This window comes from Lepisosteus platostomus, chromosome 1 (assembly GCF_059453375.1).
Source record: "Lepisosteus platostomus isolate fLepPlt1 chromosome 1, fLepPlt1.hap1, whole genome shotgun sequence".
NCBI classification, from domain to species: domain Eukaryota; kingdom Metazoa; phylum Chordata; class Actinopteri; order Semionotiformes; family Lepisosteidae; genus Lepisosteus; species Lepisosteus platostomus.
This window is the reverse complement of record NC_142611.1, coordinates 56355133-56381084: the sequence shown is the minus strand read 5'-3', so window position 1 is coordinate 56381084 and position 25952 is coordinate 56355133. Positions and strand designations below refer to the sequence as shown.

The 25952-nt window shown below is 40.8% G+C and overlaps 2 protein-coding genes across 2 annotated transcripts in view; one reads left to right on the top strand and one right to left on the bottom strand.

The window, feature by feature from the left end:
• Positions 1–6391, top strand: part of frem3 (Fras1 related extracellular matrix 3) — a 67521-nt gene extending 61130 nt beyond the window's left edge. The window contains exons 21-24 of the mRNA XM_088633116.1: positions 180–306; positions 1108–1295; positions 2211–2357; positions 3151–6391. Coding sequence (XP_088489242.1) covers positions 180–306; positions 1108–1295; positions 2211–2357; positions 3151–3693 — 1005 coding nt within the window. The 3' untranslated portion in view covers positions 3694–6391. The remainder of the gene's footprint in view (positions 1–179; positions 307–1107; positions 1296–2210; positions 2358–3150) is intronic.
• Positions 6392–7352: 961 nt separating this feature from the next.
• smarca5 (SNF2 related chromatin remodeling ATPase 5) lies at positions 7353–25633 on the bottom strand. Its single transcript, XM_088633117.1, has 24 exons — positions 25289–25633; positions 23361–23462; positions 21546–21712; positions 19284–19384; positions 18849–18949; positions 18085–18264; positions 17263–17418; positions 16657–16788; positions 16466–16534; positions 16160–16269; positions 15470–15696; positions 15039–15160; positions 14779–14931; positions 14364–14496; positions 13900–14048; positions 13554–13673; positions 13070–13180; positions 12851–12964; positions 11556–11678; positions 11207–11339; positions 10901–11019; positions 10516–10728; positions 9515–9625; positions 7353–7664 (listed from the first exon to the last, which is right to left on the bottom strand). Exons 1-24 carry the CDS (start codon positions 25355–25357, stop codon positions 7599–7601), a joined length of 3081 nt encoding a protein of 1026 aa, XP_088489243.1. The 5' UTR covers positions 25358–25633; the 3' UTR covers positions 7353–7598.
• Positions 25634–25952: the final 319 nt, after the last annotated feature.

Genomic DNA, 25952 nt, shown 5'->3' with positions numbered 1-25952 from the left:
AAATGTCATCAAATACACATCAGAGCTTATATTTTCATCATTATGTTGTATCCTGCTTTTTGGGTTTGTAACTACATTAGTCACACCAAATAGATGTGTGTACAGTTTCTCTGTTTGCGTTATTCCACCTCCCTCCCTGCCTTGTATGTGGAGTGTGATGAGCTCTCTCTGCCTCTCAGGTCAGTGACCCTGTGGCTGCTGAGTTCAGTCTCAACACCCAGATGTTCCTGCTTTCCAAGAGGGAGCTGTGGCTTTCTGATGGGTCCATGGGATTCGGAGAGGGGACTGATGTCGCCTTCTCTGAAGGTACAGGAGAGGGGAAAAAAAACACACAATGCTACCCTTTGGTGGCAAGGGTGGGCCGATAGAAAAGCCCACTTGTTAAAATTCACTTCTAATTAGAGTGGCTGGGAGTTTGAAGCTTTTGCCTATAGAAATAGTAGTAAAATAGATCAGATATTTATCGTTGTTCAAGAAGAGCAGAAAGAAATGAAAAATACAAATTCCAGTTTCTTCCAAGACGGTAAATACATGCACCATTGTAAAAATAAGGACCATCTCTGTAGTTCAGATCTATACATAGGATACTCTAAAAAAGGAAACCCATTATAATTTTAGCATGGTTTAAAGCACAACTATTTCAAAGTTTAACCTCAGTACAGATCATCTCTCGTCCTGAGCGCTGTTTTCCAGTATGATCAAGAACTCTGGACCTGTGTGTGGAAACCGGTTCTTACCAGGGCTGTCCTTTTAGTGGCGAAGAGACTAGGCGGCAGTCAATTTCCAATTAAAATCAATGCCTTGAAAAATGGATCATTAATAATTGATTATTAATATCAAATGCAATAAATAATGTAATTATTGCAGTATTAAAAAGCAGTTTGAGGCAAGAGAAGTACGGCAGTATACTGCAGCCCCTAGAATACACTTTTTCCAGTGGCTCCCCCTTGTGGCCATGTATAAATACAACTGTGAAATACAGGCCTGCAGATTCAGGAAACACGGCTTGCAGCACAATCATCAAGATAAATTACTTCTTGGGAGCAGCATAATCAAGGAGCAAATACAGAGGTCAGCTCTATTGATGTTTCTCTTCTCTTCTGTCAGGTTCTTTGATTTATGGCCGTGTTATGGTGGATCCTGTGCAGAACCTTGGAGACTCGTTTATCTGCAACATTGAGAAGGTGTTCCTGTGCACAGGAGCTGATGGATATGTTCCCAAGTATAACCCAGCAAACAGGGAGTACGGCTGCCTTGCTGATGCCCCCTCTCTGCTGTACAGGTTCAAGATACTGGTAGGTGAACTAGCCACTCCGGATTGAAACCAACTGTAACCTATTACATTGATTCAGGTGGGTAGCTGTGTCAGCATGCGTAGGCTGCAAAGGAACAAGTAATAGGTTTATTCTATGCTGGAAAAAAAGAAAAGAGAAAACACAACATTTCGGCCGTGGAGCCTTCAGCACACCTGATGAAGGCTCCAAGGCCGAAATGTTGTGTTTTCTCTTTTCTTTTTTTCAGCATGGAATAAACCTATTACTTGTTCCTTTTTACATTGATTGATGAGCTGTAGGTCAGTTCCCTCGGTTCAGGACAGTGAAAGTTGTACTCTTCAGTGCACCATAATATGTGACTTGGAGTCAAAGGTTATAATGTTTCTAACATCCCTATGAAAGATTGGCATTAGACACCGAGGTTCAGGTGTTTTGCTCTGTTAGTGTTAGACATGCCTTTGTGCCAGAGAAAATGTCTGGCTGCTCTTTTGTGGAGTAGAATATAAATACTGTATGAGTTGTAAAGTCTCCTAGAAAGGTAAACTAAAGTTGAAGTGGAATTATTACCAATTAGAACATGGAAAGCAAGCAGTCTAGTGGTTTTTACAAATAACTACAACAAAATGACAGGTGACAGAAACGGTTCTAGAAACATACACCGTATGGCACTGCTTGAATTAATTTTTTACAAAGAAAGAATTTTGTTTAGTCGTATACCCACCAGCGAAGGAGAGATTGTGTGTGTTTTCCACCTTTGTGGCGAATCCGGCCGATGCATATCTTCACCCCAGTCTGCTGAGAGGAGAACACCTTTCCTCCGTTGTTGATGATGTCTGTCAGCTTGATCTCTGCCGGGGTTCATCCTAACCGTGATCAGAGCAGGGTTTGTCTGTGGGATTGCTGTGAGTCTCCTGAGTCTGGAAGTCGTTTCCCCAGGATAAAGCCCAGCCAGAGACACAGGCCACGGTGTTCGGGAGCGTGCAGTTCGACGCCAGGCTGGCTGCAGACGCGCCGGGAGCTCTGCCGCTGGTGAGGCAGCCGGGCTCGGACGGATTCGCCCTGTCGTCCACACCCCTCTTCCAGGTGAGGAGCCGCTGGATCAGCCTTGCTGTGCTCCCAGAGCCAGTGAAGTTCTAGAAAAAGTTTTCGTTATCCTTTCACACGCAAGACTTTTCCATTTGAAGTTGGAGTTATTTCTTCTGAACCGGATCTCCTACCAGTTCCCAGCTCCAGCTCAGGAAACTAAACCGCACTAAATTCCCCAGTCACAGGTTCCAGCTTTTGTCACACAACCACTCCCACAACATCAGGTGGCATAAAATGAAAGAACAGTGTCAAAAAACCAGAGAGACAAGCCGAGGATAACTTAGCTGACTTACTCCATTCCAATCCTAGTAGCAACTTAGCCAGTTGTGCAACATGTTGCCATTTTTGGTGAATCAATCACAATCAGCTCATGACATAACTCCTCAGACTGGTGATGTCTGAACTACAGAGCCCAGCCTGTGCTCAGAAAGATCCAACTGGTTAAGCCAACTGCCCTAAATTTTAACATTTCATAAGCTTCATTTCATACATGTTATACCTATATATTTGAGATATCTCCAAAGAAAATGAACATGTGAAAGCAAATTCATTTTTGACATCAGAAATGTGGTTACATTTTTAACAAAGCCCTTCTTCCTTCTTGGGCACCAGCAAGAAGCAAAACAACATCAGCTTCTGCGCTTGATATCGTAAATGAACAACAAACAGAATGAAAGTGCTCCGAATGTCTAATTCAAATGTAAACCACAAAAATTCAGCCTCCACCCTTCCAACAACAGCCGTTGACAGCTCTTACCACAGAGGTCACATGTTCTTTTTGCCACCCTAGGTCACAGCAGGGCGGGAGTGGTACATCCACACCATCTACACAGTCCGCTCCAGAGAGAACGCCAACCGAGGCATTGGCAAGAGGAGCCTGGAGTATCACCACGGTCTGTCTGCAGCTGCTGTAGCCCCCAAAGCTGTGGGGCGCAGTCGCCGGGCGGCCCCAGAGGTGGCTCAGGACATAGGCCTGGAGAACAGCAGGGGCACCAACATCCAGCACATTGCTCTGGACCGCAGGAACAAGATGGTGGTCAGCCAGCGCGAGTCCTGGCCCCAGGGCGAACTCCTGGAGCAGCCTGTGCTGGAGAGTTTTGGCCAGGAGTCCTCAGAGCTGCCCATGATGCCCATAGTGACCGGGGTGGCTGGCCTCCTTCTCCTGCTGTGTATCGTCACCATCGTCGTGGTCCTAATGCTACGACGCAAGAAGCGCCACTCTGGGAAGAACCTGCCCCCCTACTCCACCTCCTCTTGCTCGGCTTATCAGAGCAGCAGGAGCAGCCGCGACACCGTGAACACGAGGCACAGCACCGACAGCTCCGAGGTCTAACCTGGGAGGAGACCCAGCCATCTTTTCACCCTGTGGTGCTGGACATTTCTGACAGTTGGCAAAAATAGCGACAAAAACACCTCAGTGCCTTGATTTTTTTCCCCACAGCTCCCGCGTGCTCTGAAAAAAGTGAACAAGTGAGGAAGAGCACTCCAAACAGCAGTTGAAAATATTGTAATTTGTAACTGAAAGGGAAGCAAAAATAATTGTGTGGATGCATGAGTGCTCTTCAGCTTGCCTTTGCACCGTGAGAGCACTGTAAGGCATGCTGAACCTCATGAAGTGTTTATTTCCTTCACCTACACGTTGGACGTTAGAATGGGCTGGGATTCCCTGTAATCGATGACAAGAGTGACATAATTTTGGCTTTTATTTACGTTGAGCTCTAATTTACATTATTGTGAAACCGCGCCGGTTATTATTGTTCTGATGCTTCTGATGCCACGTTTCTGAGTAGAGGCGCAGACCGAGGAGAGTGTGGTGTAAGGAAAGGGCCATACACATCGGGATGACAGGTTATTTAATCCAGAGCTCCATATCTAGCAGTCTATCCACCCACCTCCCCACCTCCCACTGTCTAAGCTTTCTAATCAAGTCACCTTCACGCAAATCAGTGTTACTCCAGCCCTTCCCGTCAGCTCCATTTCAATATTGAGATACTTTTAACTCCTTAATTGCTGTATTGATCCTTACTAGTTATCAGTTACATAAAGGAGCTGGTGGTGGCAAAAAATGTAATGGAGCAGACTGGAGGGGCCACAGTTGTATAACCCTGATGAGGAGGATATTTAAAGCTGATTACAGATATTAAAGTGTTTGTCAAGTTCTATGAGTTTTTAAGACGTGGCCAGAGTTGCAAGCAAAAATTCTATAGAAGCTGTAATTTACGTGCATGTCAATAAAGACAAAGGTAACGACGACATTTAGTGGTTCTAAAAAAGGAACAAAACACTACTGGACACGTACAGCTATTACGTTTTTTTTTTACAGTTAGAAATTTGTTTTTTTTTAGTAGTCAAATAGGTTTTCTTGATGTTTTCTATTTGAATCAATACACGTTTAGTAAAACTGTCAGAGCACAGGCTACATCATACTGTTTTTCAGGTTCATTTTGCAATTGTTGGCATGAACTGTACAGGTGAATTCTGAGCATTTCTGAGGGAGAGTAAAATGTTTTATGTTGCATATCTAATAAATGTCTTTTTATATACTGTTTAGTTTTAAACAGACTTGTGCCTGCCCGTTTCAACAGAACCGTAAATGAGGTGCTAAACAAAAGAAATTGTAATTAGTCACATTTTTATTCACTTGAGTTACTTGTACAGATTTTTTTCACCTTTTTATAGTCTTTCGGGAATTGTATGGTTGAAATCATACAATGTGCAGCTGTATGATTGTCGTTAAAAATCTAAGTGAGCATATATAAAATAGCTGAATGAGAAAGCACAAATGAAATAAGTATTAGTAACACGCCATGATAATACTTGAACAATTGAAAAAGAGATGTGAAATGCATTTTGTGATGTTCTCATTCAACAACTTTAGTAAATGGTATTAGGAGAAAAATGTTGTGTGACTAATACATTTTTATCTCATACTGCCAGTGTCCTAAGTAACATTAAAAAACACTGATCACAGGCATCAAGTACTAAGAAGAAATGTAATGTTTAAAAAATACTGTAAAGGTTTAAAATGATTTGTGAACATTTTGAACAATACACTGTAGTGTTAAACTCATTTGCTGTCTAAAATAATATCATGCATTCTCCTGCTTATGTTTACTCCCAGACCCTAACAGAGCTGGGTGGGCCTGCCTGCCAGTTTAACAAACACCGGCCTACTCGACCCTGTAGCAGGCAGGAACACTGGCTTGGTATTAAACGTATAATACTGTTAATGATAGGCTAGGTTAGCGAATTCTAAGATACTTCTTACATTACTTTTCTCGTTTCATTTCTGAAGGGTCCTTAAGTGCTTCACATACAGGAGGGGACTGTATGTGGGTGATGCACACCCAGCTACCCCACTACACAGCAGATCAGATAGATGACAGAACTGGCCCTCTGAAGGAATTAAAGGGGAAATCTGGGAAGGCCACACTACGGAGACCCAAACGGATTTAGCCAAGACAACCTGGCCTATGGGATCTTTAAATACCAAGTAGTCTCATACAAAGGACTACATCACCTCCAATATAGTGTACATGGTCAGCATTCTGGAGCAGAGGCAAGACTGACACCTACTGGTGCAGCAACACCTCTTTCAATAACACAACAGGGCCTTGACAATCATGAGGGTCCAGTGCAGAGAACCATTGCAAATAGCCAAATGCACATATAACCAAGACCACTCCTATACTGTTGCATAATGTACCCCAGTATATAGTATGCATGGTTAAAGACATAAATGAACCTCACTTATATGATCATTAAAGTACTAATGCATCGGCTTTAAGTACATTAAAATAATGCTGATCAAATAAACTACAGTAATCGCAAACCTACAGTAATCTGCTTAAATATACAATCTCCCCTCTGCATCCAGCCTGCAGGGGCAGGGAGAGGTTCACTCTTGAGCTAGATTCGTCTCATGATCCCAGTCTGTTGTGCTAATCTACTGCTCTTCTTCCATCCAAAACCCTGTAAGTCAGACTGAAACATGTCGACTCGCTTATTTATATTAAATTTGCACATGTTGAGACCCTACTGTACTTCATGTTTACAGAGCCAGATAAGATTTGTCAAAGGGGTTTCTAATGCATCACTCCACTCTAACCTCAGTAGCCCTGGCAGTGATCAGTCTCCTTACACTCAACACAAGAAAGGTTACAAAAACAACAATGCCATTTAGCCCATCTAGGCTGTTTGGTACAACACGGGGGTGGACTATAATCCCACCTGCAGTAGCTGAACAAACAGCAATGTCCACTAGAGGGCTCCACCTTCACCCTGAACAAGCACCTCCACTAATATACAGTAGGTGCACAGAATTCCTCCTTAGTGTTGGTCTATGCCAAGAAAAAGCTGATGATCACTGACCCGATCACAAGTTTTGTCACTTTTGTAAGGGAACAGACATTTTAATAACCTCAACCCAATTTATAAACCAGTATTCAATTCAGTTAGAAGGGTGCCTACTTTGTGTCTGGAGCGACATGACTTATAAAATACTTTCCATAAGTGCCACACAGAATTCACATTTTGTTACTGCCAAAAACACTGGCACTTTTAGTGGTTCCAGTGAGCAATGACATTGGACTGCAGAATCAAGGTGTACACTGCCAGTGTCTTCAAAATGCCAGATGTATACAATTCCTACAATCACATACTACAAAAAAAAAAATACACCATAAAGGTATAAGTAGCCTCAGATTAGTAAACTACTCAATGGATAAGAACTATTAATATTTACATTAAAATGAACCCTTTTAGGCTTGTACAACAAAGACACGAGCAATGAAACTGAACAAGCCAAGGTAAATTTAAACTGGTTCGGTCTGTGAAATGCACTACACGCCCGTCCTTATTTTCTATACAGCCAACAGGCCTTCTGAGCATTGAAAATGTAAAAAGGGCACCAGTTCAAAAGAAAATGTTTAGTTTCAGTAACATAATCCCTAGCTCATTCTAACATTTCAGAATTTAATAAACACAAAGGCATAAATAACAAAAGTATTTTATTACTTCAAGTGTTAATGGTAAAAAAAACAAAGGTTCAGCACAGCTGCAGCATTTAATCACTAGAAGTCAGACTTGTATTGAGTACTATGCTCCTAGTACAGTACACAGATGAAGTAATTTAATTGCTTGAGTTTATACAGTACATCATTACGACCCGTAAAATAAAAACAGACAACACTACTACTTCACCTTAGTCCAAACTTAACTGAATTTCAAAAATCCTCTTCACAGCTTTAATTTCTTTTTTCTTCCTCGTCCGTCTGGGGTCCCATCTGCTTTGCGTTTCTGGGCCTGAGGAAGAGAAGTCATTTTAGAAACAAATTTAGCCTTGCTGGCAAGGTATAGAACTTTTTTAATCTAGTAGGCTCTACACATTAAAAGTTTAAAAATGATCACACAGTAGTATCTGGTATTTTACCTCCCCATGCGGCTCATTGTGACTGTTTCTAGAGCTGCATAATAGGTGACAGGCATCAAATATTTTTGAAAAATAATATATACATACACACTGGATATTATAAGAAACATCTCTATTTAAAACCCTCAAGATTTATTTATCCACTCAGTGAAAAAGGAACAAATTTAAAAACTAGTCTTTCTTAAAAAGATGCTAAATGTTACACTCTAATCTAAATAGCTTTACACAGAATACAGTCACAGATTATGAAGCACAGAAAACATGAGGATCATGCTTATTCAAAACACTGTGTATTTAGTACACAGGGTCCCCATTATATAAAAGGCCCCAATATACATTTCCCCACAGTAACACTGAGACATTGGGGATGAAATGTATAAATTTCAGTACATGGTTTTCTACGTGGTCAATAATATAATCTTTAGCCGCTGCATATTAAATCACCAGACAAGTGAAAGAAAGAACTGGCATAGGTGACGAGATGATGCTACCTGCTGAATGCCAAAATGGGTGAAAAACAGCTAATAAAATAGCACACTTATCATGAGCACAACTGTGTTCTTTGACTTCAACTTCATGTTGGAGGCTGTACTTAATCACCACACAGTTGCTTGCCATCTGGGGTGTTCACAGCCAGCTATTTCTAACCTGGTAAAATCTGTTAATGCAGTCCATCTGTGACAGCTATGATTAGGGAGACCACAAGACATGACAAAATTAATGGGAGGGTCCAAATCTCTTGTAACTGATGGTATGTAACCGATGGTAACGTGATGACAAAGTCCTGGGGTCTTACTCTGATGTGACGACATTCTAGCAAGACAATGCATGTCCTCATGCTGTTCACGCAACAGTTTTATTTTTGCAAAATTAGGAATGCTATGGATGCCTTGCACCAAGACCTGAGCACCACTGAATATTCATGGGATGGCATGTGGCATTTGGGACTCGGAAACCAGTGAACGGGCATATCACTTGTCTGAGCTCTTAAAGGAGAATGGGACAATTTCATAAAAGAACAACTGCAACCTGGTGCAAAGCATACACTAATAACTCATGGCTTTCACTGTAGATCCCAAATGTTAATCGCAAATGAATTCACTAATCTAAAGTGTTAGTGATCTAAAATGTTAGTGCATCAGCTACAGAAAAACAATTTTTCAGATTCAGCTTTGTGAATTTGTTACAGTTTTACATAAGGTGTGTTTTGAAGCTCAGTATAAAATAGGGCTTCCAGTATTTTACAGTGCCAGCACAATAAAAAATACCTCAACATCTATTAAGGAGAGGTTTTCAGAGGTCTTTTTTATTGCTCCTAAAGAGGTTTATTGCAAAAACAATCTTAGGTTTAAAAAAAGTCAAAGAGAGACATTATTTTGTAAGGTCTGGTCCACAATTAACTTGCGTACATCTTTAGGGAGATCATTTACAATAAGAATTTAAGAGAAACAATAATGATCAATGTGTTCCTAAATGTAACTTCAGCGATTAATGTGTGTTGAAAGCTAAGCGAGCTTTTGTTGCATGCAAACAGCAGCTGGTACACCAGCAAGATGGGATATTGAAATCACAGTTTGAAAAATCAATACGGAAAACAAACTACAGGTTCACTGGAGCCTTGTACTATAGCTGATTGCGTGCTATATAATTCACAGAGAAGAAACTGAAAATAATAGATTGTTGGTTTCTCATGCTGCAGCTTGGTCTCAGACATCACACTCACCGAGGATGTCCGCGGGCCTCGTTTCTTCTTCTCTGCTTTCTCCTTCTCCTCCAGCTCCATGTTCTCTCTCTCTATCAGGGTGATCAGAGTGTTACACCGCCTCTGCAGCTCCTACAGCAACAGAAAGACAATCACAGGACCTTCACAAGCCATACTGAACTCATGGCTTTGGACACCTAAGCTCAAGTATTTCACATCCTTCACTGGTACTAAAAAGAACCCTTGAAAACAGCCAACAGTTTTAGGCAAAGTGGGTCACATACAATATGGGACTTTTATACGAACAAAAAGGGTCACAATAAAGAAGTGCACCAAAGATTCTTATCTCATCTTATCTGCAATTTAAAACATGTTTAAATTGAGAATTGGTTAAATGATTGAAAAGGTAATGATTGAAAAGGTGAATGCTCCATATGTGGATTTGAGTTAAGACTACTACATTGATATTGAGTTCGATTAATCTAAATTCTGGTATAGTTCATAAACTAGTGAAATTTGTAGATACCAAAATAGGAAGATTATTTAACAGTGCAGAAGCTGCAAAGGGAATTCAAAAACACAAGTCAGATGTTTAATATAGACAAGTGTAAAATAATACATTTCAATAGCAGAAACAAAAGATACAAAATGGGGAAAACTGAGATTGAAGAAGACTTCAATTTTCTTGACGAGTTTTCTTCAAGAGTTTTCTTGACGTACGTCTTATAGACAATGTGATAAAGCAACAAAGAAGGCAAACAATTTTAGGACAAGTCTAAAGTTTAGAATTTAAATCAAAGAATTTTATGTGAAAAGCATGTTAAAACAGTACAAAGCACTAGTCATTTAAAACACCATGCAACCTAGTGGTCTTCTTTAATGTGAAAAGTGAAACAAACAAAACTGGGAATAGGAGGGAGTATTTTGCAGAAAGGGTGGTGAGGGCCCAACAGTGCCAAAATCTGAACAGTTACTATTGCGTTAACTCTACATGAAGTATGCTAGGGAGTTCTGGCACATACCATGGCTGTCCTGGACTTGAGGAACCAGTCGAATCGGAACTGTGGGGAGTTACGGATGCACTGCCTCAGCTCATCGTACACACTCTCTTTGTCAAAGCCCAGCTTGTGTAGCATGCAAATCAGAAAACGGTCCTCCTCTTCCGTGTAGTTCTTGCCCTTGTTCGTGCCGTAGGATATTCTCAGCTGGTGAAATGGGGCTTTGTAACGTCCAATCTTCACACAACACAAAACACAAATGTTATGCTTTGTATTCGGCATACATCGTGTATTTTACCACAGCTTAAAATTAGAATGGAAGAAACCTTTGTTACGCTTCCTATGCTTTCTACCACTGCACATGGTGATAAGTATAGGCTACAAAATGTATTACTCTTATGAAACTTACTTTTGTGTCAAGTGCTTTCTTAATGCTGATTCTCCTTTGGATCCTGGCCTCTCCTCTCTCAATCTGTGCCATGATCTTCTCGATGTCTTGCAGCTCATTACATCTCTCCCAGAAAACAGCTACAAGCAGAAAACATTTCATATGTGAAGTTTAGCACTAAATATTCACTGGGATGAACACAAACAGGTCATACTCCAATTTAACAATTTATCATTTCTCAGCATGAACTCGGTACACAATCCAATAAAAATGTCTCATCCTAACCATGGAAGAAGAAGTCTCAGATCACCATGGGTGAGCTCTTACCAGAGTATTCCATCACTTCTTCTGGAGTTTTCCCTTCAACTTCACGAGCAATGTTCTCAATATCGTCCCGTCCCCACTTCTCATTAGCTTTGATGAACTGGTTAAAATCTCGTTTGTTCCAAATTGTGAAACCCTGCATGAGAATGAGCATGTAAAGAAACATGGTAAAAATCAGTCAAGGTGTCAACGTTGGGGAATATGAAGCAAGAACTTCAAAAGAATATCTTTAGCCATTCAATGTTTCAGAAATTAGGTTATAAAATAGTTTTATGCTTAAAAAAGGATACTTTTTTCTTACAATTCTAAATCCAAGTCTTTATATATAAACTGGAATGAGGATGACAGTCACCTGTGTGAGGAGTTTCTCTTTTTCTTCCAGCTCTTCTTCAGTCAGAGGCTCAGCCTCGTCAATCTTGCTCTGCTCTTCCTTCTGGGCTTGGGCAGAATTGGGCAGCTCAGGATTGCGAGGGACCTGGAAATAGAGTGAAAGGGAAAATCTTTAATCAAACCGAGAAAAATTAAACAAAGCTACAAATAGACTTCCAAACTAGGACCTTACAGAAAACATATCCCTATGATAATATTGACATTGAGGAGAAGAGAAAATAAATACTTTAATCTTTAACTTATTTCCAACACAACTGGTTTGGACTCTTGATCTCCCAATCTGCATGCTCAAGACCTCTACCAATGCTCATATAAATCATCTTTGGTTACTGAAGCAGGGGATCCTAAAACCGAAAACCATCTTCAAGCCATGACATCTCCCATGTCTACCCATCATCCTACTCCTCCCAAAAATGTTCTGCCTCTCTCCTCTAACATACCAGCATTTCAAACAAACCCTTGAAATGAGATTTCACTTTCACTGTTCAGCCAGTAAAATGACTGATACAGAAAAACCTCAGTATTTGCCAGGGTTAGGTACCTTGAAGTCTACAAGGTGGGACTTAACATACGGGGAAAACAGGGCATGGGTCTGCGGATCAAAAAACACCTCCATATTTTTATAACTGTTTCAGAAATAGTATTAGTACTTATTGATAGTATTTGTAATGAGTACTGTAAATTTAAAACACAGCAAAATTGTTTCCCCCTTATAATTCAAGTTCTTGCAAGTACAAAAAGTTATACCCCTTATTATAGCTTACCCTGTATGAGACATAGCTTCTTCATTTTTATTTTTAGTAGAGCACTATTGTACTGTAGCAAAGCTTACTGTAGCACAGAAATAACATAAAAAGTATGCTTACTCCTTTCCCACCCATCCAGCTAATGCAGGCGAATGTAATTTACCAGAACTTGCCAGCATTTACACTGCTGCACAGCCCACAAATAGGCAACTAAAGTCTGGGAATTTTAGGTTTAACTGTGTTCCTCGTTACTTAGTGCTGTATCGATTTTACTAGATACACTACTACACCCAGGTTTTTTTAAAGAACCTCAAAATTACAAGTACATTTTTGCTTTATTTTGCTTTATTTTGCTGTAACAGGATTTTGATTGGATAAAAAAAGGTAGCAAACTGCATTTCGCACAAAAAATCTAAACATTCAGCTGAAGGATGACAGGAACAAATTAAAAGGGTATAACTACAAATGTACTTGAATTTTGCATTGTGGGATACTGTGACCAGATACCAACCTTATATCCAATTGTTTTTCTGTAATACAAGATTTCTTTTTCCAGCAGCTCAAAGAGGCGTGGAGGGAAGAACTGGAAGTCTTGAACATTGGGCTGCTTAGGGGGACGAGGAGCCTTGAAGAGAAAACCCGAGTTTAGACTGTAGTACATAATGACGCTCATGCTCAGTATCCTGAAGGTTTAAAAACAAATTCACTGGATTTGCCTTGGACTGCCTACCTTGGGCACTTTAGGCTCGCTGACACGCAGAGCCTCCCTGAAATAAGCATCCACTGCATAGTTTGCTTTTCGTTCCCTCTTAGGCGGCTCAATCCACTCAGTCAAAGTGACCTATGGGGAAAAAAAAAAAATCTAAAATACCAGTGTGATAACACAACCAATAGCTCTCTGCTTCTGATAAACACTCAACAGGCAGCCTTTAACTTTGTGACTTTGGTCTTGTATCTATAGTCACAACGTAAAATGTAGCAGACATTTTACACTAGCACACACTAACAAAATCAAAGAATGTATGGGACTATAAAATTTTAGCTTACTGTTTACATTGCTCAAGATGTCTGTTCAACAGCCATTTCCAAGGGCACTGGTTAAGCTTGTCCATTCCCGGTCCAAATATTTGACTAAGACAGCACTGACAAATGCTGGTCAAAACTAATGCTGACTTTTTGCCCATTAAAATTTGACAAGTCAACCAAAAACCCACCTTCTTCTTTTCTCTGTAGTCTTCTCCTTCAAAGTTATACACACTGTTATCAGTGTCCATGGTAAAATTCCTTAGTGAGCTTTCACCCATGTTGGACATCTTTTCTTTCATCTCTGCAGTCTAAGAATAAATAAGAGACATTTTCAATACCATGCTGATCTAAAGTTAATAAAGTACTACGCAAGCCACAAAAGATTTATATTAAAGGTATTACAGTGTGTATCTGGTTCTTTTCTGCCAGGCACTCAAGTTTCAAATTTAAACTATAAACTATACAAAAGCTCAGTAGTGCTCATGGCCTTTAACACACAACCCACACACAGAGCCACCATAACCCCATCCTCACCTTCTTCTCACCCCTTTCCAATATGGCATTAATATCCTCATCAGTGATCTCGCTCTCCTTGGATGCAAACACGTGAGTAGCGCCGTGACGAATAATGGACAGCATTTCATCCTTCCCCAGTTTGTTCAGGTTCTGATCCACAAGCCTTCCTACAGAGGCCAGGAAGAAAGGGTTTGAGGTTTAACCGTCACCTGCAAGTCAGGCTCTCCCCCTGAGGTATGAGGAAGCCATACAGAGCTAGCCAGTATGTCAGGCACTCATCTGATTTTATATGCAATAAGCTCTGCACTCAAGAAAAACACCTTGTCTTTGAATCTGCTGTCCTTCAGATGTGCTGTATACTGCTTTCACATTTATGTCCACATGTACAGTACAGACTACAGGAAAGCCCAAGAAGGGCTTTAGGAAACACATTTCTAAGACTATCATTTTAGCATCTCCTCCAGCAAAGTATTAAACCTCACCTTGCTGGATGACAATAGAATCGAGCCGGAGCTTCATCTCTGCCCTCTCCACTATTCTCTCCTCAACTGTATTTTCTGTGATGAAACGGAAAACCCGCACTTGCTTCCTCTGACCAATTCTGTGGGCTCGGTCCTATAGTTTGTGGTGGAGGGAGAACAAAGCTTAAAATTGTAGGACAGAAGCTTGACATGGAAGAATTAAACAGCACCCTTTTCTATTTCTGCAGTAATACAGTTATAATTATTAACACGCAAAGGAACAAGTAAAGGTTTATTCCATGCTGAAATGAGAAGAAAAACAATGTTTCGGCTGTGGAGACTTCTCCTGTTCAACGCATGCTGACACGGCTTCCGACTTGAACTCATTATTAATATAACCACATTATCAGAACAAGGACTTTCGACAAACACTGACCATTGCCTGAAGATCCACTTGAGGATTCCAGTCTGAATCATAAATGATGACGACGTCAGCTGTGGCGAGATTAATGCCGAGACCTCCAGCCCTGGTACTCAACATAAAAAGGAACTTGGGGCTGTTTGGGGCGTTGTAAGCGTTGATAGAATTCTGTAAATAAATGAAATAAGGTAGAATAAAAAAGGTAAAGTTAGAAGTTGGAATTGAAGCAAAACACCAGTCAGACTATGATCATGAAAATGATAAAAGGTATTTACCTGTCTCTCTTCATGAGGAGTCTGGCCATCGAGACGGCAATAGCCATAGTTTCTCCACATGCAGTAATCCTCCAAGATGTCCAGCATCCTGGTCATCTGGCTGAAGATCAGCACACGGGACCCTGCGGAAGATAAGACAATGAGCTACTACCTATGCTAGTGGTCTCACTACTAGCCTTTTCCAAGATTTAAAAAAGTCCTATTTGCTGCTGGCATTAATTGTGCTAAAAAAACTGAAAAGGTCCTAGGAAGTTCAAAAAGAACCCTAGCATTTTTCCTTGTCTGCACCCAAACAGCTGGCTATGTACTACTTGGGAGCACATACAGTTTCCCTTCCTAGCAGCACAAGGAGAACAGCCCTTTGCAGAAAGTCATTATGGCAGCCGAGGGGCCACTGGCACACAGTGGTGCAGAAACACATTTGCTCTCACCCTGCTCCCGCAGCTTTGGCAGCAGCTTGTCCAGAACGGCCATCTTCCCGCTATTGACCACCAGGTGCATGTCTGTGGTGTAGGGGGGCCCGGGCTCTGCCCCGTCGAACAGGTAAGGGTGGTTGCAGCACTTCCTCAGCTGCATCAGCACGTTCAGCAGCCTCATTTTGTCCATCTTGCCCGCAGAGTTTAAAATGTCGATGTCCTTCATTAAAATTTTGGTGTACCTGACGTGTCAGAAAAACAAACAAATTTCAACTCCAGAGCACAAGAGCTTCTTCACAAGTTTACACAACAGGGCTCAAGAACCACTTTGTTTACTAGTTCTGAAGTGACCGTGACTCTAAAGTCTCTACAGCACAGCTGTTCAGCTGTTTTTACTGAAAAAAAAATTCACAGTACTTCAGCTCCTCTTGCTTTAAATAGGAGCTAGTAGAAACCTGGATCACCTAGATATGAGACTCTGCAAATGTAACTACAAGAGACATGAACATGGTTACCTTTAAATATGAGACTTCCATTTATCTGTACATTCCAATACCAGAGCTTTATTAAAAGCTGAAAAAGGAATTGGTTTGCAAGTCAATTAAACCACTTAAAGAATCTGCTCTGACTGCCCACTTTCGATCTAAATCCTGTCGTCACCGACGCCGTTACTGGCCAGTTAAGACCAGAATTGGGCTCTCTCACCATTCTCGCTGCATTTTGCTGAGCCCCACATACATCTTCACTTCCTTCTTAGGAAGCAAACTCTTCTCAACATCAGCTTTAATACGCCTGAGCAGGAAAGGACGCAGCACCTGGGTTAGGAAGGAGAGAAAGTCTTCATCAGTCTAAAAGCTGTTCAATTTAACAGTTGGCACATTTTATTGCACAATATGGTAAACAAAATGCTAAACAGAAAAAGTCTAATAACATTTTAAAAAGTGCAATAACTCCCCCTCCGAAAAAAACAACTTGGCAATAATTTTGAAACGAGCTCAAAGTAACACTTACAATATGCAAACGTTCAACTAGCTTCTGGTCCCCAAGGCAGTTGTTGGTGTCAAACCATGAGTCAAAATCCTTTCATGTTTGAAAAGGAAAAGAGAGTTGGTTATATTGGTTCAAAACGTAATAAAATATAACCAGCATTATATATACAAGATCAGACTTCCTGTGGTAATCACAGAGGAAAAGTATCTTACTTCAGAGGAATTAAAGACATCAGGCAACAAGAAGTTAAGAAGAGACCAAAGTTCATGCAAGTTGTTCTGCAGAGGGGTTCCAGTAAGAAGCAGCCTGTTGGTCGTCTTGAACTCCCGGACAATTTCCGAAAGCTAAAAAAAAAAGGCAAGCATATTGTGAAATTGCACAGTTTTTACTGTTTCACTTGTTGCTAGCATTAAATTAACAAAGTAACTCAATTAACATTAAACTTTAAACAAAATATGTCTGTCCCATTATGTTTTTAAAAGACACTGCAATCCTCAGCAATATCACACTGGAGATATTTATACTTCTAAAGTTATCACCCCATTATGCACCTTCACAGCCATGTCAGTGTTACACTGCTCTAAAGAGAACAACCTTATTAATGAAAAAAGAAACTTATGGCATTTGAACCCCCTCAGTGAATCACAGACATCACACCCTGGTTTAAATGAGATGACACAGCCATGGAAATGAATTCCCTAATACTAATGATACTTACATTGTATAGTATCATTAGCATATCCACAGAGAGAAGAGCAAGACTAAATTTCTCAAACTTCAAAATTATTTATTATTCACAAATTACAGTTAAATCTCACCTTAGACTTTTCATTTTTAATCCTGTGAGCTTCATCAATCACAAGATACCTCCAGTTGAACTTCTTGAATACAGATTTCTCTCTGATAAGCATTTCATAGGAAGTCACACAGACATCCCACTCTCCTGGTAGAAGTACATCACGGATAAACGCTGCCTGTACATCATCATGAGAACACAATAACATTAGAAATGGTTTGTTCACAGGATTATAAAAAAACATTAGCGTCTGGATATCTAGAATCAGATCTAAAATGAGATTCTTTATATATATACTTTAAAACTTTCAACCAGTCTAAAAAAGAAGGCTCAGAAGAAATTAGTACAAATGTACAATAAATCTAACTAAATCAAACCATACCAAACATTCTGTATTTAGAATTTAGATTCCTGTGAGGAAAACAATTAAATCCTTCACTTCTGATGAAGGCATTCCTTGGACTTAAGCAATAACATGACCCAGAACTGCCCTTTCGATTGTGACTCGGAAAAGCTTAGCTACAGTGACTGCTTACACAATCATAGCCGTTTAAGAACCAGAAACAAGCTTGAGGGAAAGAAAAAGATGGTTTGATTTGCGAGGTTAGATTTTACATTAAAACAGATTCAACACAAGTCATTATTCAAACAGCAGGAAAGCCAGGGGGAGAAGCTGAAAAGTCTCCCAAAACCATATTTTGTTTTTAAGCTGAGCCGTGGCTATCAGAAGGCCAGAAAAATATTTTTCTGCATAAAAGTAACAATTGCTTGTTGACCCAATATTAAAAAGGCTATGAAGACCATTTATCACAGCTGATTTGCCTGTCCACCACACTGCACATACCCTTTCATCTTTGTCTCCAATGAGACAAACAGCTCTCAGAGATGGCACCCAGCGCTTGAACTCATTCATCCAGTTGTACAGAGTGGACTTGGGTACCAGCACCATGTGTGGCCCAGGAATGTTTCTGTAGTGTTTCATGTAACCCAAAAGGGATATGGTCTGCAATGTCTTCCCTAAACCCTGAGAAGAGAATTAAACAGAATGTGAAGTTACACATAACAAAAGTAATATATTCTTACAAACTTGTTGATACAAATGTATAAAATATGGATTTAATACTTTAAGAGTACTTCTCAATAAAGCAATAAAATAAATTAAAATCTAATCTTGCTGACATTAGCTTTTCTTGTAGTTTTGGCTTGTACAAAACACATCAGAATTTAGTTTCACGAACTAAATAAAAAGGACAAGCAGGACAGTCCCATCGAGCATTCTTGAGTAACCATTTCTAATATCTAAATCTTAGTATATGCACTGTAAGCAATGGTGTTCCTTCGTTACTGGAATCCATGATTTCACCTACACCCTTTACCCCTCAGTGGACACTGAATTCACTCTGTACTTCCATGTATTGAATTATTTATTTTTACTTGCTGGGAGAAGACTTAAGTCAGTTCCTATTAAAGATATGTTCAGCAAAGTCAGTGCTAAGGGAAATCTGCAGCTAGTTTCAGAAGTTACTACTTCACTGGGAAATGAAAACCCAAAACAGCTAAAGTAATTATGCACTATAACTTAAGTACCAAACATGAAAGAAGAAATACCATTTCATCTGCAAGGATGCCATTGATGCCATTTTCATACAGTGAAATCAGCCAGTTCAAACCACGGACCTGATAGTCTCTTAGCTTTCCAGATTTCACATCTATGAAGAACATACCACAATAAAAAACCCATGAAAGACAAGTTGTTTATCAGTTTTTACATTTCAAAGTTGCACTGGTCACAATGGAAAACGCACAAGAAGTTAACTTCACTGGTTTCACTTAAACCTAGCAGCGCACTGTTAAAAGGCACTAATAAACAGTTATTACAACCAGAGAGCAAACAGCATGCAATTAGCTTGAAAGGCGGAAAGACGAGTCTGGACAGACGCATTCCCACTGGGATCAGTCTTCACTCCCTGTTTCACGCCCAGCATAAAACACGGATGCTGTGACGACACTAGATCTGGAAGACGGCGACGAGGAGGGACTCACAGGAGGGCGACTCGTCAAAGCGCGTGCACACGTTGGTGGCTTTGCTGTTCTCACTCAGGAGCTCCTCGTCCTCCTCCTGCTCTGTGCGACGGTGACGGTTGCTGCACGAGAAAAGTATGACGATATAGGTTTTAAGAACACCTAGATCAGTCGGCAGCTGCTCCTCCTCGACAAACTCCTGCCCTTCCTGTTTAGTAGCAGGTGTAATGTGGTGCTTGGTATGCTCACATCAGTCAATTCAGCTTTTGTTTGCAGACTCATGGGCCATAGAAGATCTTCAATGTACCCTACCTGCAGCAAGCCATTCACAACTTGTACTGCACTATCACAAGTGGCAAAAATAAAGTTAAGATTCAGGATTATACGTAGCAGTTTTACCTTTTGTAAATCTGATATCAGGCATTGATGGCAACAGCAGGTAATACAAAAGCTATGATTAAATGATGTAATGCAGCACATTTACTAATCCAGAATGATGCTAGGCCTATTTTAAAACCCTTCATACAGCCAGTTTACTAGCAGGCCTTGTATTATAAACAACTCACAAAATGGCATGTTTTGGCCATCTGTTTCTACTTAAGTGTTATCCTTTTCTCACCAAAAAAAGGCTATTTGACACAGTAACTGTTTAGTGCATTTATGGTCGCTGCAACCACATACCACACTTGTTATTTCATTTGATGCCTGCAAAGTAACTGTTTCGGGCTATAATTACGTCAAGTGAGAAGTCACGAAGTTCAACAGTTGATTTCTGCCACTGTAGCGAACGCACACATGCTTTTTTGATGACCTGGTTCACTGCTACACCCTCATGTTCATTTACAGACCCGTCATTTGTGGCACCAGATGCACATGCCGAGTTTGTTATTTTGGTTAAGATCGTTTTCATGGGTGACTGGCGCAGTGGCTAGTATTGCTGCCTTGCAGCACTTGGGCCCTGGGTTCGGTTTCAGAACGGGGGTGTTATCTGCAGGCAGTTTGTATGTACTCCCTGAGTATGTGTAAGTTTCCTCCCACAGTCATACCCCAAAATGGAATTGTCTTCTGGGAAAACTGGCCCTGGGGTGAGTGTGTCGTTTGTGTCTGTCTGCCCTGCAATCTACTGGCATCCAATCACAGACTTTTTCTGGTCTTCAAATGGTACATCAGACTTACCATTATTATCCTACTGAAAACCTGTCACCTCAAAAAAAAAAACTGAACACGTACTAAATGAATTCTGGGAACTGTTTTTCACCTTTCTCTTAATGTGCCAAAGACCTGTAAGTGGGAAGTTAAAGACTATCTGATCCTATCTGATTTATGCAAATTGATTTTTTTATTTCCAATTTCAAGAACTCTTTGTCAACTAAGTTTTATTTGAAGGGAACAATTTAGAGATGTGTGGGGCAGTGAAATAACAAGATGTCACCATTTCAAGTGATAGTGTGAATTCAATATAGTCACCAGGGAAGATAACTGACAGAAATGGGTCATACTCCTAAAAACAATAATGTCGAAGAGTACACACAACAATAGCAGCAAGTCTGAATTAATTACTACTGCATTATATTTTTGCAATGTAAATTTCTGACATTTCAGTAATGTTTCCAATGTTTTATGCTCCAATAAAGAGCCAACAGGGTACACAAGGTACTTTATTTTAAAAAAAGCTTTAGTATTTCAAAGATATGATCAAAAAGGAGTTTTTGCCACGCTTACCGATACCCATTCTGTGATTTTGCTGATTTGTCTACATTCTCCTATTTTCACAATCAAAGTTTTGAAGCCTAGGAAACACTTCTAGTTTAGGTATTTAGTAAATGGTCAGTCCTTGATAAAATATATTTTCTTTTCGTAACAGCACTGGAGAAATTAACTGGCACAGTGACAGGTAATTTGATTAACAGAACCCTTATCCAGGGCAACGTAAGATAATGTAGCTTGGAAATGCTTGCAAACTAGTGCCATATGACCCATCTGGAGCTTTTGTGTGACTTAAAATTTGTTTCTGCACATTTAGGGTTTTAAAATCCACAGGGCACGTACCAGTATATCATACAAGCATTCAGAATGGGGTTCATATAATGTACTCAGACACAAAGTTAATTTAAGCAACAAATCCCTGTGTGGGTTTTTTTCCAGTATTGTGTCTGGACGAACACCAATTTCACACACACAATCACACCCTGGGGGTGTCCGATAGGCTTTTGTCAGTTTGAAACCAAGTACATCATACAAGTCAAAAACTGCACTAAACACAAAACTATGCTGACAACTTACTCTCCAGCAGACAGGAGGTTCTGCTTCTCATCCTTTTTAATGCGGGGTCGCCCCGGCTTCATCTTCAGTGGGGAGGTTGGCGTCTTCTGGGCAGCTGGCTGGATGAAATGGGCAAACACTTCTGTCTGTTTGAGCAAGTACTCAAATCTGTTTGACCGGTCCGCTTGCTGCATGGGAGAACACAAAGAGAAACATTGGGAAAGCAAAGGTAAGTAACCCAGGGATTGCAGTGAAGAAAACCAGCAGCGTTGTGATCACCTCCCATCCCTCTGTACAGCACCCAATTTCTGAGATCTGAACACAGGGTTTCATAGAAGGACTGAATTTGATCACACCGTCCACAGATAGACATGGTGTTGACTCCACTGGAACACTCTTTGATAAACAAATCTTGTATTTCATCACCGATGTAGCAGTTATAGGTAGCTACAGTTTCACAGTTCTTAAAACTCACCCTCGGTGTTGAGTGATTTCAAATCTGTTTGATCTGATGCTCTGGTAGTCATGGTAGTCAATAACTAGCATGTAAATAGTAACAAAACCCTCAAGCCTCAAACCTTTATTGTAGTTAAGATCTTGTCTTGAAGTCTGCAAGAGCATTATTTGGAGGGCTTTGAGAGAATTTTGAAGTCAAAAGACAGGCTACACGAATAAAATAATTAACAAACACTGATTTTTTTAAATGAAAGGAATGCTATTCTTTATGCTTTTAACTGTGAATTAAATCCAAGTTGGCAATTTTTTTAAAGTTAAGTCTTTTGATGGATGTCTTAAAACACTTAACAGAATATTGCAGTGACTTTAATAGAAAAAAGGCTTTTACTGATCATGTTGTTACAGCTCTGTTAATATTTACACACTGTCTCTGTGCAGCATTTCAAGTATAAAATCTCCCTCAGGAGCTTAAGTATTCAGTAAAATGTGCAAAAACGATGCATCCAGCCTGATAGACTCTGCTTCACCAGAAAACAAATTCCCCTGATGCTTCAGAAAGTTACACAGGTGTTTATTAAAATACCCTTCTGCAATGAACATAAACATAAAAGCAAAGTTGATTATGTAAGCAAAGAAATTATGCCTACCCGCTGCTTTTCAACCAGTTCTGTAAACCCAGCCACTTAACATTTAACTAAGGCACGCCATAGGCTGCTGGCTCTTAACTGCAATCTGCACCTTTCTTTAGAGCACACCCAGTGGGTAGACTTGATACAGACATTGGTACCCTCCTAACCTACCAGGATAGTTAAAAACCACTGCCTTTTTCAAAAGAGGAATTAAATGAAGGGAATAAAACACCAGCATGTGCCAGGATTCATAAACCACAACCTTAACAACAATAAATCCAGCATACACTTATTTTCATTGTTTAGCTGCTGTTAACTCTGCAAACACAAAAAGAAAAAAACAGTTTTCCTCTTTAGCACCCCTTGCCCATTGCCATATCAGAACGCTGCCACAGTAGCATCTTTTATACTACTATCTAAAAATACTGTACTTTCATCACTGGAATTATGAAAAATGTAAACTTGTCATTCACATGGCCAGGATATACCCAAGTGCCCTCCACTTGACAAAATGTCTAAACGTGCCAGGTATGCACCATCTAAATATCACCTAAAACATTTATATAAAGGACTGCATCCAAAAATAACTATTTGACTGGTTAAGTCAGAGGAGCTGGCTAAGACATTACACTAACAGAGCAAACTAAAAAAATGGCTTTTCAAGTATAAAATCTTGAAAAGATATTCTTGAAGGCAAGACAATGTGGTGTGACAGTGCTAACTAAAAATAAAGGTCGTGGCAAGACATTACCATTTTCTTTTCATAGTCGGGAAACATTTCCTGTTCTTCCTTTGGTTTTAGGATGGGGGTCTCCACTTGACTGCCATCCTCATGATCAGATGCTTCTTCCTCCTTCGGGACAGGCAGATCGAAATACAATGTTAAAAACTTTAAAATGGAGAGCTGACCTGTTACACGGCTACAGAAACTTTACTTCTAGGCTGAAACACATTTACCGATCCTTGTTATTGCAGCTGAAGTGCAACAGCTGAAAATGTGCCTAGATCTGTAACCCTGGTTCTGGAGAGCTACAGTCCTACCCATTTAGAGAGCCCTTGAATGTCTAATAAAGAAAAATCCGGAAAGAGTGTTAATAGGACAGATCAATTAAGTATGGGTCATTCGAAGCACAGCAGCAATGATAATCAGAAGGCCAGAGACCTTTACCAAACCCCTCTACGCTCTTCTTCAGATGGGATAGTGCAAGCACGCTTCTCCAGAGCAAGTTTATCAATCGCCCTGACGCTTTTTGAAGATCACACTGCAAAATGAATTCTTATGCACTTATTTAATAAGCTTTATCTTATTTGGCCTTTAAAAAAGGTCATTTAGCCTCGGACAGCTTGAGAACACAGGTGCAGTTCAGTAGTCTGCGAGCGAAGGTGAACTGACAAAACTTAAAGGCTGTTCAGGGAACAACTACTACAACTTAACAGACGTGACAGCAGACGTACATACGTCTGCCAGATGTACAAAGCCCTATTCGTGATTATTCCAGAATGTATTAATAATGCCAGTTAACGAATGAGAGCTAAGTTACTGAACAAGAGCGAACTCTCACATTTTACGTTTGGACACGAGGTTAAATCCACGCTGAAAAGTGAAAGAGAATAAAACTTCAGGCTGACGCGATTTCTTGACTAGCTTTCAACCCGGTTACCCGCGGCTCTCTCGGCCGCGGAAGAGCACAGACACACAGGAGTGGGCGGTTTGTATTGATGGTGACGTCATGGTTTCGCAGCCCTGAGAGGGAAAAACGGGAAGCTTCAGACCCCCCAAAAAAATGTTTCAAAAGTTGGTAAAAAAACACTGAGGTGCTCGTCTCGAACCTTTATTCGCCTGGTATCAAGAAGCAGGGGTGAAAAGACCGACTCGGACAGACACAAAACAAGCAGGGGTCCTCGACGCCTTCGTCCGCTCCGCTGCTCATTCATTCCGCGGATTCCCTCCCCGCGATGCCGCTGTGGTGTCGGCGAAGCGGCTGACTGGAACCAACCAGCCTGAGCAGCAACTAGGCCAAAAACTGACGGGCTGCGGAGCTGAAGTCCCCTCACACGCACATCACCGGTCCCTCCGCTCACAAAACATCACACAGGCACTCCTTTCGGGAGCCACGTAAAGTTGCCACACGCCTCGTTTTAGGACTTCGTTTCTCGACAGAAGAGTCGAGAATCAAAAATAAAAACACACATCAACGCAGAAGGGGTTCCTCGAAACTCCCGATTTCCAGGCTCACTCGATATCCGGAAAACTGTTTAGTGCTCAAGTACATCCCCAAGGCAGGCCGAGTACCGAAGCACCTCACTATAATCACAATTGGGTTTTTTTTCTACTTCAAACAGGACACCAGCACGACCACGCACAGCTGAAGCGTCCCTTTATTTCCTATCAACGCCGGTTTACTAAAAAAGTAAAAAAAAACACCCAGTGTTTTCAACCGAAACATCAACGAGATTGAAAATCCAGAAAAGAAACAAGAAAAAGAATGGAACCCTTATCGCGTCCCACTACCAACCCACAACACAAACAAAAAAAAACAAAACCAGAAACAAATCGAAAAGTAAAATCAGTCAAAAGTTCTGCATTCGCTATAAAGACGTCAGGCACTTCGGACCTGGCCATGTCAAGATGCTGGCCAGCCCAGTGGCCCCTCTCCGTGCTGCTATTGTTCCGCTCACCTCCTCTCCCTCCGGCTCAGCCTCCATCCGCGGCTCCTGCTCCACGTTGTTGTTCTCCGTCTCGGACATGCTTTGTCTCTCCTTCCGGATCCTCCACTCTTCTCTCTCGAAAGCGCCCAGCCGCGGGAGTCCTCAACTGCCTCGTACTCGGTAATCCGAAGAAGGGGCTCCTGAAACCGATTATGCGTAGAAAAAGATTTCCCTGACGGCAGCTCTTTTCTTTTCTTTCTCCCCAACACAGGCACACACACTCCACAGGACAGATGAGCACCACCACGACGCCGCGGATCAGAAACCTTGCCCGGCTTTTCGGAACTGTCCCACCAACCGGGCTGAACTGCTAAGCATCGCGAGATGTCACTGCGGCCGTTCCTCTACGGAGGAAGAAGAAGAGTCTCGCGAGATCTTAAAACAGCCATAAGGGCAAGATTCGAGTACAGAGACAAGAGGCGTTGTATGTCAGTCGCTCATTCATTGTTGTGCTGTATCAATTATTTAATATTTAGTTACTAAAAGGTTTATAACATTCTCAAAGTCTTGCCTTTTTAGGGAACTTTTTTCTATCTGTCCGTTATTTTTGTATGTATGTGTTAGACAGTCTAAAGATGGTTTGCCGTGAAAGGCACCTTGTAAAGGAGAAGTTTGGTGTTGAAACAAAACAAAA